This window comes from Cygnus atratus, chromosome 23, assembly GCF_013377495.2.
Source record: "Cygnus atratus isolate AKBS03 ecotype Queensland, Australia chromosome 23, CAtr_DNAZoo_HiC_assembly, whole genome shotgun sequence".
Taxonomy (NCBI): domain Eukaryota; kingdom Metazoa; phylum Chordata; class Aves; order Anseriformes; family Anatidae; genus Cygnus; species Cygnus atratus.
In genome coordinates, this window is record NC_066384.1 from 3,779,204 (window position 1) to 3,795,419 (window position 16,216).

Here is a 16,216-nt window from a genome sequence, read left to right on the forward strand (position 1 = left end):
TGCCCTGCGAACCGGCCCCGTAATGGCGATTTTTAAGCTTTTTGTTTTTCGCTTAGGGGTTCCCTCAACGCTTCGTGGCGCAGCGAAGGGCGGCTGAACCGGCGTTTCCTCTTCCTAGCCACCTCCTGCGCGCCCCTGCCCTCCCACGGACATGGTCTGCATCCGCAGGCCACCCCAGAGGCATCGCACGCTGCACTAATTTTCCCTTTCTTTGGCTCAAAGCTGGGTTCGGCTGAGCCAGACCCTGTGCCTGCGGCCGTGGCTCTTCCAGAGGGCCCTTGGCCTGCATGTCGCCATCCCACCGCCACGTCTCTCTGCTCTGTGCAGAGTTCGGCCTCGTTCCCTGGAGAGGAGCAGCACTTTTTATGGCACGTTTGCTGTCTGCAGGAGCCTATCATTTTGACGATTCTGTACCGTGCAAAGATGAACTAAATAAAGCGAAGGTGTGCTGCTGCATTCAGGCGCTGTCAGCGCTGGGTGGACTAGGCTCACAACTGCATGCGCTACACAACTGCAAAACCAAGACAAGTGCATTTCACACCCATGCTTGTCACATTTTGTCAGCTTTAGTTATTTCAACCTGTCTTAAGTCAGATGGGTGATGGAGCTCAGAGACATGCTGTGAGCAGTAGGGTGTTGGGGCTGGAAGGAAGCATCATCCCCATCCACTACCTGGATCAGACCTCCTGTCATCTGTGTTTGTAACCAAAATTCAGAGCAACAGCTTGAGCCCAGCTCCTGTCCTGAGCTGCAGGGGAGGAGGTTTGTTACCAGGTGCGATGTTTGCAAACCCTCCTGGTGCAGCAGGAGGTTTTAACCTGTAACAAGCACTGGTCCTACACAGGCACGGAGCTCATGACAAGAAACCCCCATGGGGACAGACCTCAGCCCAGGGGTGTTGTGCCGCAGGCAGTGTTATAATATGGTGTGGAAAATGGGAGGGCGAGAGGCTCGCTGCCTTTGCTGGAGACAGGGGCTGGGACATCATCCCCACCTGCATGCCCCTCATGTCATCCCGTGAACCTTCTCCCTTGCAGCATCAGCAGCCTTCTCGATGCATTGCCTGAATCGCCATGGGTTTGATTCTAGCTGCCCTTCTGGGCGGCAAGGCATGCTCAGCAGCAGTGGCATGGGGAAGGAAGGTGTGATTGGTGCGATGGGGCCACGGCTCCACTTTAAAGCCTCCGACTGCAATCACCGCGAGCAGATGAGGAAGCGTCACAGCAAACTGTGTGCCGAGCACCGACCATGCAGCCCCTCCAGCGTGCCCACCTGTTCCTCCTGCTTGCCCTGTTCGCCCTCTGCTTGGTAAGAGAAACTCCACAGCCCAGGGGAGCTCGGGCACTCCAAAAGCTGGGGGGCAGCCAGATCTGTCCCTTGGATATGGAAGCAGTTGGGAGACGGGTAACCGTGGGGGGTTAACCAGTTAACTGGTGGGAGAATTTCTGCCTTTAGCAGGAAAACAGCATTGTATTTCCTATTGGAATTTAACCCTGGCTGTCTTACTAGGAGCTTTCCACTGTAGTCTGCAAAGTTTAAATACTACTGTATGTTGCTTTTTTAAGTGTTTTTTTTTGTTGTTGTTTGTTTTTGGTTTTGGTTTTTTTTTTTTTTTTTTTTTGCTTAAGAGCATTGTGCGTATCTGTAACCTTGGCACTTCTCAGCTCTCCATCCCGTCTTGCAGCCTCTCCTTCGCATGCTGGCCCCATCTCTGTCCCCATCCCATGCCTGGTTCAGGGATGCTGAGCAGGACTGCAGGGATGCTGAGCATGGCTGTGGGGCTGGGGGGATACCAGGCATGGCCGTGGAGTCTTCTGGCACAGCCATGGGGCTGCGGGGACACTGGACACAGATAGAGAGTTCCCTCATCCCCTCTTCCCTCTGCAGGTTGTTTACTTTCCCGTGAGAAGCGAACCCCTTCCTCATGGCACTGCGGGCTGTCCCCATCCTCATCATTGTTCCAGCTCCAGAGAGACCCAGTGGGGCTGAGAAACAATGAAATGCACTGCTGCTTGCTTGCACAAACCCCCCAGAGAAAGTGGTTCTGTACAGCCAGGGCAGGAGGAATTCAAGCAAATGTCCTAATTTGAAGGGAAGGTCTCTTTAGAGAGGGAAGGAAACTGCCCTGAAATTTCCACCCCAGCTGCGTTACCATTTCACGCAATGACTGCAATGCCACTGCTTGCGACAGCCCACAGTACCAACAGGAAGGGGTTCTCTCCTCCTCACTGCTGGTTCCAGCACGGGGCTTTCCCAGCTCCATTTCTGTGCCCCACATCCTCCATGGCAGGGCTCGCAGGCCCCACGTCCCCAGCCGCTTCCTCAGAGCAGCGCGGACAGGAGGAGACCACCCCCTCACTCCTGCTCCCCCACGCACAATTTCTAACAGCCCCTGGCTAGAAATGTGGTAACGGCATGGTGAGGGCTTGTTTTGCACTTCATGTTTAGGCTTCATGCATGTTTTGCTTCATGCAGAGGGAAAACCCAGAAGCTGACTGATCTGTGTGCAGCTGGGGGAGAGGAGACCATGCGTCCTGTCTGGCACCGGGGCACCGCCTGACGGGTCCCGGGGGGGATTTCCCCCCAAAGCGCTGCTGCCTGATCCCACGTGTGGCGATTCCTGACTGTCCCCTTTTCTCTTCCAGCCCTTCATCCAGGCGCATGAAAAGGTGAACACCGGTGCCACCAACAACAACGGCACCATGCCTCAGAGCAGCCTGAGCCCGCCGGGCAGCAGCCCCGCCATCCTCCTCCTCGTGCTGGGGCTGGCTGCGGCCTTCCTCCCGCGACTGTGCTGATGGGGGACCTCCAGCTCCCTGCCCTCCCCCGTGTCCCCCCACGAAGACGCTCCCAGGACGGCGTCCCCCTGCCCCAGGCCTGCCCGCACGCTGCCGCTGCTCCCCCTGCCCTGCCGTGCCCGCGGCGCCCCGCCATGGCTGCAGCCTCCGGCAGCCCCGAAGCTGCTCGGCCCTGGAGCGGGAGCGCTGCGAGGCTTTGAGAAATAAAGCGTGGAGGCTTTGTGGTATTTCTTTATTGCGTTATTACACCGTGGTGTTTATTTTGGTGTTACGCTCAGGCTGGGCTCGCTGAGGGGCCCCAGGCCTCGCTGGACGCCGCAGCCGGGCCCTAAGGCGCGGGGCAGGGGCGCAGCGCCCCCCTCAGGCCGGGCGGATCCGCCCCCAGGCCGAGTCCTGGCCTATCGCAAGGCGGACCCCGCCGTGCGGGCCAATCGGACGGCAGGGCTTGTGCTCCTCACCAATCCGGCGCGGCCTATCCCGGCCCGGCGGGCTATATAAGGGCGGGCCGAGGAGGCGGCCATTTCCTAAGGGAACCGCGGGTGCTTGCTGCTGGTGCCGCCCGTACCGGGCAGGGCCTGCGGGGCTCCGCTGAGGGGGAGCCGCAGTGTCCGGGGCTGGGGCGCCTCCGGGCTCAGCCAGACCCCGCTCTCTGGGGACCTCTTCCGGCCCCCAGAGGCTGGCGGCAGCTCTGTGGTTCTGCACCTCCCCGCTGCCTGCGTGCCTTGTGCTCGCCATCCTCATCCTCACCCTCCTCGTCCTCTTCCCCCAGTCCCGGCCTCGCCCCGCTCCCCCCGTTCCCTCCCAGCACCCCAGGTGTAAGCCCAGCCCTGCCCCAGGCCGATAACCGCTGGCTGCCCCTGCGCACGGCTGCCCCAGACTGGCTTCAGCCTTGCTCAGCGAACCGGGCCCCCGCCAGCATTGGGCTCCTGTGCCCGCAGCGAGGACAGCAGCTCTGCGTGTCCGGCTGCACGGGCTTCTCCCCGCGCGTCCCTCCTGGCTCTGAGTCACGTCCCCGGGGAGCTCCGGCCCTGCCCTGCCCTCTGCTCGCACGGAGGACGCCTCTGTCCTGGGGAGCTCGAGGAGGAGGGAGCTGAGCCGCGGCACGGCTCTGCCCGTGTCCTGCAGCATGGACGGACGTGCGGACAGGGCAAAGCTCATGCTGGCAGCAGTGGGTTTCAACAGTCCCAAGCCCACAGCAGAGCAGGATGCTGATGGCCGTCAGGATGATCACTGTGTCCATCTGGAGCACCACCGTGTCCTTTGCCACCTCATGACCCAAACATCCTCTCTGTGACCCCCCCCCGCACCTTTACCCTTGTCCATGGTAGAGCTTTCCCTGGTTAAACACCCTCCATCTGCCATGCACGTCTCTGTTCTCCCTGCCTGGGGCTGGGACAGAAACAGAGCCAAAGCCCCCACACAAGCAGGATCTGGGGTGGGGGCACAAAGGGGCTGGGGCTGGGGGTCCTGTGCAGAGCCACATTTTCCTGCTGAGCGCTGTGCTGGCACAGCCCAGCCCTGTCCAGTGATACCAGGACACATCCCAGGGCACCTCCCAGCGCTTGGGGTCCTCATCCTGCTGCACCCCTAGAGAAATGGTGGAGGAAAGGGATCCAGAGCCACTTCCCCTTAGCAGCATCGAGAACCGGACACGCTGCTGTCTCGAGGGGTGCAGTTATGCACCTCGCTTCTCCAAACCCAGAGCTGGGTGCCGCTTGTGGCCCTTGGACACTAGAGGGCACTGAGCTCCCGCCCGGGGAGCAGGATTGGGCCCCGTACTGCACCGATGCGGGCAAGGGAGCAGCTCCCTGGTGTGGGGGGAGCCGGGCAGTGGCCAACACCAGGACAAGGAAACCAAACCCAGGCAGGGCTGGCCCCGCGCGAGGGGCCGTATCTTACACACATACATAAATACAGTTCAGAGGGGATTGGGGAGGGGAAGGGGCTCAGCTGTGCCACCCTCCAGAGCGTCCCATGGGGTCAGCAGCGTGTCCTGTGGGGCTCCCAGGAGGGTGGTGGGGTCGCCCCCTTGGCGATGGAGGTGGTCGCGGGCATCCTTCACAGCAGCAGCCGGGGCTGAGGGGTGTCCGGCGGGGCAGGGGCAGCCCCCTACCACTGCAGGGACGCTGGCAGGGAGGCTGACGGTGTCCTCGCCCTGCACCGTGGCACTTACTCGGCGCTGGGGCCACGCTGCCCCCTCATAGCACCTGCACGTCCCAGATCTGCGTGGGTCGCTCCTCAGTTGCGTCCCAAATGATGGCGTGGTCCCGGTCGTACGATCGGCCGCCTGCGGAGAGGAGAGGGTTGGGGAGGGCAGAGCAGGTTGGTGCCCCATTTCCACGGGGTCCCAGCGACAGCAGCCCCTGTGCTGGCACCAAGGCCTCACCCTTTATGTCGAGGATCATGTCCTCGAACATCTGGCTGCGGATCCGTCCCTGGGCGTCGATGCTCCAGGTCTGACGCGGCATCCGTGTCTCGGACCAGAGCACGGCCTTGGAGCCCTTCCCAGCCGGCCCGATGACCTGCAGGCTCATGTTAGGGGCAACCTGCAGGGAGCAACGGTGGCCACGTCAGCCCCATCCCCTCCACCCCATGAGGCTCAGGGGCTTTGAGCCTGGAGGGTTCCCTGTCAAACGCAGCTGGGGCTGGGGTGGGACACACGAAAGGCAGGAAAGCAAGCAAGGGGTGGGGATGATCGGGGTGATAAAAGCCCTCAGGTGGGGCAGAAATGCCTTCATGTCTCCAGGAGAAGAGAGAATCAACTGGTCTTTGGTGTCGAGGCTGAAGTTAGCCTAGGAAAAAGCTGCTGTAAGCCCTGAAAGATCACTCTGGGGTGCGTCACCCAGGTCCCCTCCAGCTCCGAGTCGCGGCTGTCACGCAATGAGCCCTGACCTGGTTTTTGAGCAGCCCGTCCTCGTAGTACCAGACGGAGCTGCTCTGCTCGCTCAGGCTGGAGACCACCACGCGCCCCGCTTTCATGTCCTCCACGTCGTCGGGGACGGACAGGTAGAGCTCCAGCTCCTTGCTCCTGATGCGGAAATAGATCCGTCTCTGCGAGGAGAGAAGCCCGTTTTGCTCGGGCTCTGCACACCGGGGTCTCCACAGCACCCAAAACCCGCGCTGCGCCGTGTCCCCGCGGTGCTGGGGTGACGGATGTGGCCCTGGCTTGTCTCTTGCAGCTGTTTTGGGCATGGCAATCCCTGCCACGACGCCGGGACGTTGTGCAAGGCGTTTGTCCCCGGGGAGCGTTTCGCCATGACGGCGGCCGCTCCCAGGGCAGGGAGCCGGGTGCCGACGACGGGCTGGCGGCACCTTTCATGGGCGAGCGCCGTCGGCGGGGTGCTGCTCCCCAAGGTCGTGCCCCGCTGCCTCTTCCGGGCCCCTTGCGTCAGGGCTGGTGACTCGAGCTCCTTGCGAGCCGCCTGCCCCCCGGGGCTGCTTTTGGGGCTCCCTGGGTGCCGGCACCCAGCGCTCACCTGGCGGATGGGGTAGAGGGACCCCACGTGCTGCAGCCCACTGTACGTCAGCCAGTTGGTGATTTCGGTGCAGTCCAGCAGCCACTGGCGGCCTCGGAAGTCGCCGTGTTCACATAGCACCCAGCTGCGGGGATGGGAAAAGCGTGGTCAGCCCGGGCACCCGCAGAGCCCCCCCATGTGGGGCAGGGGAGAGCGGGGCCGGGGCTCACTTACATCCCGCCCTTGATGCGCACCGACAGCACGTGGTTGTTGAAGCCCTCCGCCTGGAGGCTCCGCACTTCGCTGTTCAGCTCGATCTCCTTCCCCTCGAAACACTCCAGCCCGTGCAGGAAGATGGAGGGCTCTGAGAAAAACTGTGGGATGGGGCAGGAGGTGAGGGGAGAGGGGGGCAAGGAGAGGGAGCGAGCACCCGTGGGTGCAGGAGGGATCCGAGGCTGGAGAGCCAGCACTGGGGTAGCCACGGGAGGGGAAGGAGGAGGTTCCTGGGGGGTTTCTGCCCCAGCAAAGGGAGAGTCGTAGAATCATAGAATATCCCGAGTTGGAAAGGACCCACGAAGGATCATCGAGTCCAGCTCCTGGCACCACACAGGTCTACCCAAAAATTCAGACCAGAGGACCGACACTCACCACCGGGACCTTCTTTAGGGACCGGATGGTGGCCGAGGACAGGCAGCCCATGGCGCCCAGCGTCGGGTACTCGCCCTCGGACAGCACGTGCTGCTCCCCGGAGAAGTCCTGACCATCGAACAGGATCCAGCTGGCAGAGAGGAGCATGCCCAGGCTGATGTGGCCATCGTGCCAGGTGGGTGTCCCCTGCCCTCCCAGCGAGCCCCCATGGGTGTCCCCATGGCTGCCAGCCTCGTGCCCGGTTCTCCCTAACACCCACAGGTGTTGGGGTTTCCTCTTTGTCCCAGTCCCCATCCGGAGGCAGCGAGCCCCGGGGTGTCCTACCTGCCCCCGCGGACCCTGCAGGAGCGGGGCACGAAGCCATCGGGCAGGGCGCCCTGCTCGTCCTCGAAGGCGAGGTGCTCCCCCAGGAAGTCGGGCTCTGAGAAGAGCAGGATCTGGGGAGGGAGCACAAAGAGGCTCGGTGACGGGGGCGATCCTGCAAAGGGCGGCATCGCAATGAGGGACGTGTCCCCCTCCCCGTGCACCACCCCGTACCTTGGAGACGAAGTGCAGGTTGTGCTCCCCAACCTGGAAGCAAACAGAGCGGGGTTGGCTGGCGTCTTGCCCACCCGGGGGCACCCGTGGGTGCATGGTGGGGTGTCTGGGTGCTCTCACCTGCAGGATGGGCTGCGCAGAGGCGATGCGGCAGTCGGCAGCGCCCCAGTCCTCGCAGTTGCGGTACACCCCCTTCTCCAGGATGTACTGCTCGCCCGAAAAGTTGGGGCCCTCGTAGGCCACCCACCTGCGGGGGGGACGCGGGTGCTGGCTCAGGCTCGGCCCCTTTGTCCCCTCTGTCCCCCTGGTCCCCTGTGCCCGCACTCACACGCCGCTCAGCACGTGGATGGACTGCGTGACGGTGCCGTAGCCGGCCAGCTGCGTGTCGGGGAGCGCCTCGCTCAGCTCCACGCTGGGGCCCTCCTCGAAGTCCATGGCCTCGAAGAGCACCAGTGCCGGGTCGGAGAAGTCCTGCGGGGACAGAGGAACCCCCAAGTCCTTCGTTTGTCGTGGGGAAGGGGCCGTAGGCTGGGTGCTCTCCGCACCACATCCCGCGTGGTGTTAGAGGCCGGTGGGAGCAGCTCTCTGCACCCAGACCTCTGTGTGCGATGAGTCTGGGGGGCTCTCAGGCCGTGCCCAGGCGGGGGATGAGGACAGGACAGGGCGGGTGGCTCCATCCCCACACGGTGCCCTCACCGTCCGTATGAGCCGTAAGGACACCAGCTCCTTGTTGTAGCCGCCCCACTGCCTCCAGTCGTGGTACTCCCCTTCCTCCAGCAGGTACTGGTGGCCTCGGAAGCCCTCCTTCTCGTAGCCGACCCAGCTGCGTGCAGACACGCGGGCAGTGAGGTCCCCCCATCTCCAGCACGTGTCAGGACACAGGGACACTGCTCCAGTGCCACCCTCCCTGCCACGGAGATGCTGCTCCTGATCATCCCACAGCCCCGGGAAGCTCTGTCCCCTTCCAGCTCTGCCTGCCCATGCCGCTCACCAGCCGCCCAGGACGCGCAGGGAGCCCAGGGTGGGCAGCGCCAGCCCAGGCAGGTTCTTCAGGTCGTAGATATCTCGGTTGACAGCAAAGCTGTGGCCCTGGAAGCCCGCGTCCTCGTAGATCAGCACCTGCGGCTCGCCGGGCCGCTCCACGACGGGGCAGCCCTGGAAGGAGAGGAGCCCCCGTGAGAAGGCAGCAGCAAGGGGACGCGCTCAGGATGTGGCCCCACAGCAGGCAGCGCTCACCAGCCTGATGGGGTGCATGGAGCAGATGGACGGATCCTTCGCTCCCCACGCCTTTAAGTTGGGGTACCCGCCCGGCTCCAAGACATAGGGGTCATCGTCGAAGAAAGGCTTGGAGTAAACCAGCCACCTGGGGAAGAAACACCCAAACGCTCAAGGGCGGCCGCTAGCACCCCGGGGTGGCAGCGCCCCGAGCCCAGGGCACCCCGCTCACAGGCCCGAGTGGACAATGATGGAGGAGGCGGCGAGCGCCTGGCCGCCCACGCGCGTGTCCTCGGCCGAGTCGGTGAAATTCAGCCTGGCACCTTCGCCGTTCTCCTCCGCAAACAGGCTGATCTCGGGGGTGCGGTAGTCCTGCCGGGGGGGGGAGCAGCGTGAGGGGGACCCCCAGTGCCCCCCCTTTTTTGGGTGCCGAGGGAAGGGGCCGTGCGCTCACCCGCACCACCCTCTTGAAGGAGCCGATGCGGAAGGGGCGGCTGCCGCGGGGCTCCTTGCTCTGCCCGTAGGCCGTCCAGGGGTTGTCGATCTCCACGTCCCCCTCCGCCAGCACGCACTTGCGCCCGTGGAACCGCGGCTTCTCGTACATCACCCACCTGCCAGCGGGGCGGGAGCACCAGGGGGAAAATCGCCCCGCGCCCCCGTTCATTCGGTTACCGCCGCGCGCCCGGCCCTGGGTAATGGCAGGGTGCGGGACGCGGCTGGCCCGGCCACCAGGAGCCTCCGGCAGCACAGCGGGGTGGGGACATCGTGCCGCCGCGATGCTGGCTCGTGGCCACGGTCGTTAGCAGCAGCAGGACGGCCACTGATGAACCCCGGGCGGGCGGTGACCTGGTGGCCTCCACCCCGGCCACAGGCAGTGCCGGCCCCAGCTGAGCTCTCCCTCCACGTCCCTGCGCCAGTGCCACCCTGTGTCACGTCCCCGCGCCGCCACCGGCCCCTACCCGCCGCGGATGACCCTGATGGAGATGGTGTGCGAGAGCTCCCAGGACGTGGCGTCGGGGACGTCACCCCAGATCTCCCGCCTGTGTCCCGCGAAGCCGGCCTCGGAGAAGAGGACGATCTGGGAGGGGTGACAGCAGAGGTGCTACGGCACCGCAGCACCGGGACGGCCAGCCCGGCCCCGGCCACACACCCTGTACCTTGCCGGGTCTCGTGTTGATCTTCTCGAAGCCCTCCTTGTCCTCCTGCTGCGAACACCCGAGGACACCGGCGCATGAGGAGCGCGGGGCGACGTCGCCCACACCAGCCATCGCCGCAGCCCGAGGAAGCAGCAGCTGCGGCCTCACGTCTGCAGCCTGCGGATCCCTCCCACCGCCCCGAGCAGCCACACCTCGAGCATTCCTGCACCTCCAGGACCGGCCTCTCCGCCCGGCCCCTGCCCTCCATCACCCGGCCTGGTACCCTCCCATCACCAGTGCCGGTACCTTCCCATCCCAGTACCCTCCCGTCACCCATCCCAGTACCCTCTCATCCCAGTACCTTCCCATCCCAGTACCCTCCCGTCACCCATCCCAGTACCCTCTCATCCCAGTACCTTCCCATCCCAGTACCCTCTCATCCCAGTACCTTCCCATCCCAGTACCCTCCCCTCACACTGGGACCTTTCCCAACACAGCCACTCCTCTGGGAAGCACCAGCCATAGACTGGAAGCAGGAGAAGCTGCTTGGGGGATTCAGACGTGACACCGAGCGAGACCCCACCACCTCCCATGTGCCCGGCAGGGCAGAGCATTCCCTGGGGCCGTGCGATGGGCATCACTCACCGGGACGTCAGCGGGGCACGGAGCCATGGTGCTCTCCGGCTCTTTGGTGACAGGCGGGACGTGGCCAGGGCTCGGGGCTTCCAGCTCAACCGCCTCAGTGCCGGGGTGCTCGCTTGTGCCCGTCCCACCGGGGACCCCGCCAGGGGGCGAGCTCTGGTCCCGCCGGTCCCTGCAGAGTGGGGCGGCGGTGGGGGCGACGAAGCGGCTGTAGAGCACGCTGTTGTCCAGGCGCGAGTAGGGCTTGGCCTCGTCCGCCGCGGCCGCCCGGTGCTCCAGGAAGTCGGAGAGCAGCGCCATGCCCTTGAGGACGTTCCCTCGGAAGAGCACGCTTTGCTCGCCCGCCGCCCTGCCCTGCGCCCCTTTGCTTCTCTCCTTCTCTCCCCCCAGCCTCGGCCCCCCCAGGAGCGCGTCCGGCTCCCTGTTGCTGGTGCCACGGCGGGGCCCCTGCGACGCCCTCTCTCCGGGGCTCAGGTAGGGGTTCTCGATCTCCTCCTCCTCCTCCTCGAGGCTCCCGGTGCTCTCTGGGGGGAGCTCTGCCCGCTGCCCCCCGCCGCCCCATGCCAGCAGCTCCCGCAGGGCGTTGGGCAGCGAGACGGGGGCGCGCGGGGCCACGCGGTCCTCGTGGATGGGCGGCAGCGCCGCGCAGCGACCCAGTGCCGAGGGCCGGGGCTGGCGCGGGGCCTTGGGCGCCTTCCGCATCTCCGAGGGCTCCATGTTGCGCAGCGTGTCCACGAAGATCTCCATGTCCACCACCAGCTCGGGGTCCTCCTCCGCCATGTCTGGGGGGCTCTCAGGCAGTGGGGAAGGGGCTGGGGGGTTCTGCGGGGGCTCTGGGGTGCTCCCAGGCTCGGGCTCTGGGGTGCTCTCAGGCTCGGGCTCCGGGATGCTCTCTGTGGGGGGCTCAGGGATGCTCTCAGGCCCTTGGACCATGCTTTGTGGGTCCCCTGACATTTCACCCTCCTCCTTCTCAAATTCTGCACCTTTTGGAGATGCTCGTGCTTCAGGTAAGGGCTCAGGACCATTGCTCACCTCCAAGGAGAGGTTTTCGGGGGTGCCATCAGCTCCCCCAGAGCTCTCTGTCCTGGGTTGTGTGGCCAAACCAATGCCATCCCCATCCACTGTGCTTCCCTCTCCCACACCAGCCTGATCTGCCTGGCTGCTGACGTCCTCTGGGGGATGCTGGGCACTGGTTTTACTGGTTTGTGGGTCCTGGGGCCTGTCGCCATCTCTTGATGCCGCGTTCACCGTCACGGCTTCAGCTTGCCTCAAACATTTCTCCCCGGGGGCTCCCCCAGCACCTGAGGCGCCCGGCGAGCTTCTCGTGCGTGCCGCGACCTCAACGGAGCCACCACCATCCTGCTCGCAGCTCTCCCTCTGCGATGGGGACGTGGTGGTGCCGGCAGCCTTGCGCAGCCCGTTTTGGGCTCTCCTCCCCTCTGTGCCCCCCGGCTTGGGGCTGGCTCCCTCCTTGCCTGCCCGCAGCACCGTGACGTGCCTGGCCCTGGGCTCGGTCGCGCCGGAGCCGTCACGGGGCGAGCGGTGGCAGGGGGCTGCGGCGGCCGCGGGGCCGGCGGGGAGGAGGGCGCCGTGCATGTAGCTCTCCCGGTGCACGGGGATGTCCCGGGGCGCAGCCGCCGGTGCCGTGCCGTTGTCATCCCCCCCCTTCTCGTCCTTCTGCCGGGGTTTCTGAGCGGGCGAGTAGACCTGCGAGAAGACAGGGCCGTGCGCGGTGAAGTCCTTGAGGATGCTGACGGAGGATGAGCATCCCCGGTGCACCACGGGGGCCGGCCCGGCCGACGTCTTCTCCACGATCTCCCGCTCCCAGGCCTGCAGCAGCAGGGAGACGCGGGAGGGGCTGCCGTCGCGGGCCCCCCCGTCCGCCGCCTGCTCCAGCCGTCGCGACACCAGCGAGACTTTCTGGAAGCGGGACCGGCCCTCAGGTCCCGGCGGCGGTTGCTTCATGCTCAGCTCGGTGCTGGAGACGAGGCCCCTCGCCTTGCTGTGCCGGAGCGGTGAATCCATGCCGGGGGGGCTGCGGCCCCCGCCACCTCTTCTGGGCCCCTGCTGTGGTGCTGGGGCTGTCAGTGCTGCGGGGAGAGGCACCAAAAATCGCACTGTGGGGCACCCGAGCTGAAACCCTCTGGGATCCAACCTCGTGCCCACCCCTCTAGACCCTAAACCGCCCTATGCATCACTGTGGTCCTTTTAGGGTGTTTTAAGGGGGATCCCATGCATACAGGAGGTGGCTTTGGGGATCCCAAATGCATCTCAAGCATCTCTTGGGATGCTCACACCCTCCTGGCACACGCAGGACGTGTGGGACACCACCACCCCCTCTGCCTGCACGTCCCAGCACTCCTGCGGCCGGCACACGGGGAGCTGCGCCGCGCCACCGAGGCAGGATGCGGCCAGCCCGGGCCATGCCCCAGGCCGGGCCGTGCCCCGAGCTGCGGGATGAGTCAGGAGGGCGCAGGGCTGCGCCGAGTCAGCAAGCACAGCAAACAAACAAGCCCAAAAAATAACAGGGAGGCAGCTCCGCGGGGTGAAGAGGCTTCGCCAGGGCTGTGCCGCAGCCGCTGCACCCATGGGGTTTTGCAGGAGGAGGTGGGGACCTGGGCAGCACCCTCCCTGCATCGGGGCAAAGGTGGGATCGCTCCAGCTACCTCTGCAGCCCCATTGGCACGAGAAAACGAGCTGTGCTAATTACCCACCGCTTGCACGCTGAGCAGAGTGGGCACCCAGCACCCAGCTCCTGCACTGGGCATCAGCCCCCGGCCCCTGGTGCGCGCCGGGGAGGTCATGGGCACCCCGGGGCCCCAGCTCACGGGGAGGCCGGCGGAGGCGACGCCGTGCCGAGGCTGCGTGACCGCCCCAGAAGGGTTTTATTGCTGTGTTTGGGATATGGAAAGCAGCTGACGAGGCAGCTGCGTGTGAGTGAGCCGGAAGCGTGGCAGCATCTCGGCATCTCCCAGTTACGAGCTGCGTGGTGTCACCAGCCCGGTGAGGCTGCGGGGGCTGCAGGAGGATCAGGGGCTTGGGCACAGCCCAGGGAGAGGCCAAATCTGGGGCTTTCCTGGCTGGGGATGGGGGAAAACCTCCCCGGGCTGATTTTTCCGGGCCGGGACCTGAGATTTCCGTGGGGAGGAGTCCCCCATCCTTGGGGTCAGCACTGGGGGTTCCCGACCATGGTGATAGCCTCTTCCTGCACTGCCTGGGCCTGGACGTTTCCAAGCCCTACTGCCTCCAGGCTGGCCTTCACCAGGACGTTTTGGGGGTGCCAGGGCCAGGCAGGGGAGTGCTGGGTGCAGGCAGCTGCCCGCCCCTCCTGCCTGCCCGCCACGCGCCCTCCGCGTCTCGCGCGCCCCGGCCCAGCAGGTCTTTCCAGTAGAGATAGGAAGGGTTGGTGTCATTTTCCAGGAGGCGAGGAGCCCTCGTCTGGGACAGCGAGCACGGCTGGAGGCTGGGATGAGCCCAGGCAGGGTCACGCACCCGCATCAGCAAAGCCACAGCTGGATGTGGACCCGCAGGGCCGCAGCTGGACCCGCAGGGCCACCGCAAGTCCCAGGTGGAAAAGGGACCGGTGGAGACGTGCTGGGGACCACGAGTGGCTTTAGGCTGGAAGGGAGCCCCAGCACCATGACCACAGAGTCACCCTGGGACCCTGGGGCTGGGGACTCTCCTGTTCCTGGCTGTGACGAGGGGGGGAACACGGGGACGCAAGGACATGGACCCCTCTTTGCTGTGCCACCTTCCCCGTGAAGCCGGCGTCACCGTGCTGCCTGGCTCCTGATTTCATCCCCAGCTTGCTTCAGCCCTGGTTTCTCAAGCACTCGCCGGCGGTGCTCAGCCATCCCTGCCGTGCCCATGGCCCCAGGTGGCACAGGGATGGGGATACTGGGGTGCTGGGAGGCTCTGACTCAGCACCACGGCTGACTCTAGCCCTGAGCTGGATTTCCAAAGATCTCGAGGTCAGCATCTCCCAGCCCTCCGCACCCCGCACCCGTAGCAGGATCCGGCACCCAGCGACACCCGGGGTGCCAGCGGTGCTGGGGATGAGCCAGCGCCGGGCTTCCCTGCCTGGCACCAGCACCCTGGATGGAGGCAGGTGCAGGATGCGGCCACCCAGCCGGGCCATTGTGCACGCCGGGACACGCTGCGGCGAAACCGAGCCGTATTGTCGCAACGGGCACCTGGCACGGCCAATTAATCACCCCGTCCCACCCAGGTGAAGCCGCTCGGCTCATTTGTCAGCTCCTGGCACTCCGCAGGGTCTCGGAGCAGCCAGGCTGGGGCTCTGAGCACCCAATTTAAAAGGCAAAAGGTGAGGGCAGCGGCTGCCGGGTGGCAGCGACCTGCGGCCAGCTTTGAGCCGGTGGCCACAGAGAAAGCGGGGCCCGCGGACACGCCGGGATGCACCTGAGGGCTGTGGGTGAGCGCGGACCTGCCACCTTCAGGAAAATCAGGACTTTGGTTTGGGCGGCTGCCGCTCAGATTAGGGTTAATAATTAGGGCAGGGCGATTTCCATTTCCCCTGCTGCCCGGTGCGGAGGTGTCGCGGGCAGCCCCCAGCCCCGAGCCCTGCGGAGAGGAGGGGATGGGGGCGGCCGGGCCCCCGTGACCCCCAGCCACAAGGCCACCAGAGGTGGGTGAGCCCCGGTTTGTCCCCAGTGGGTCCAGTGACACACTCTGATGTGGGAGTGGGGTTAAACCCCTGAAGAGGTTGGAGCTGAGAGGGGCTCAGCCCCCATCCCCATTCCCAGCGATGCCGGCTCAGCTGGGAGCCCCAGCACAGCGCCGCCGCACCGGGGCACGGCTCCGACCGCGGTCCCGCTGGCAGCAGGTGCCCTCCCGCTCCCGGCACGGCACTGCCGCCCTTCCCACCACCACCACCCGCCACGGCAGCACCCACGGGCCCCAAACCCGCACCCCCACGTACCTGCTGGCCGAGGGTCCTGGTGGGCGCCGGGCTGGCCGTGCCGAGGGCGCCGTGCGGGGCTCGGGGTGCTGCTCCCTGCACCGGCACGCCGCGGCTGGGCGGACCGGCAGAGTCACCCGGCGAGCACCCAGCCCTCGCCGAGCACCCAGCCCTGGCGAGCGGAGGTTTGGCATTCCTCAGGTGCTGACAGCCGGGGAGCCGGTCGGGCTGGTTCCCCAGCACCCTGCTCCTCTCCTTCCTGCGACTCAGCAGCGCCGGCGGGGAGACCGGCTCGCCTGGGTTGGCGGGGCCCCCCCGGACCCCCTGCCCCGCCGACCCTTCCCCTGCCACCTCCGTGGGGGCTCCGTGGCTCCCGTGGCCCCTGCCCGCTGGCCGCCTCTGACCACCAGGATCCTTTCGGTGCCACCTCTGGGGTCCCAACTCTGTGTCGAGGCACTGGGGGGGGGGCCCGTGGCCACCGTCACAGCTGAATTAGTTGCCAGCCCCGGACAGGGGCAGCTCGCACCGCACCGTGCCTGCCCACAACATGCAGAGGGCCAGGGCAGGCTGCACGGCCACCGTGGCTGTCCCACTGCTGCCACCAAGCCAGGCCACCGTCCCCGTGCCACACCGGCCTCGCACGTCCCGCAGGGCCCCAGGGGCTGAGCGCTGACTTGGGGACACAGCAGTGGTCACGGTGGCCCTGGGCCACCGCGCAGGAGACCTGGCCCGGGGCGCGGGCGCGGGGCCCTTTCCTGGAAGGGCTCAGGGCAGTGGCAGAGCCAGCACCCGCCCTGGATCCTCGCCCTGCCCCTCCCGCTCCGCCCCAGCACCCGTGGGTGCCCTGCCGAGCCGTGCCAGCCTCGC

At 65.9% G+C, this 16,216-nt stretch overlaps 1 protein-coding gene across 1 annotated transcript; it reads right to left on the reverse strand.

Annotated features, from left to right (window-relative positions):
- Positions 1–4,996: 4,996 nt before the first annotated feature.
- On the reverse strand, positions 4,997–12,456 carry CRYBG2 (crystallin beta-gamma domain containing 2). The gene is made up of 18 exons (XM_035562015.2): positions 10,435–12,456; positions 9,811–9,858; positions 9,613–9,731; positions 9,108–9,264; positions 8,886–9,025; positions 8,675–8,801; positions 8,430–8,593; positions 8,135–8,261; positions 7,767–7,909; positions 7,559–7,685; positions 7,439–7,471; positions 7,226–7,338; positions 6,902–7,031; positions 6,488–6,627; positions 6,275–6,398; positions 5,691–5,849; positions 5,185–5,344; positions 4,997–5,085 (listed from the first exon to the last, which is right to left on the reverse strand). The coding sequence occupies exons 1-18, from the start codon at positions 12,454–12,456 to the stop codon at positions 4,997–4,999; spliced, it is 4,122 nt and encodes a 1,373-aa protein (XP_035417908.2).
- Between the last annotated feature and the right edge of the window lie 3,760 nt (positions 12,457–16,216).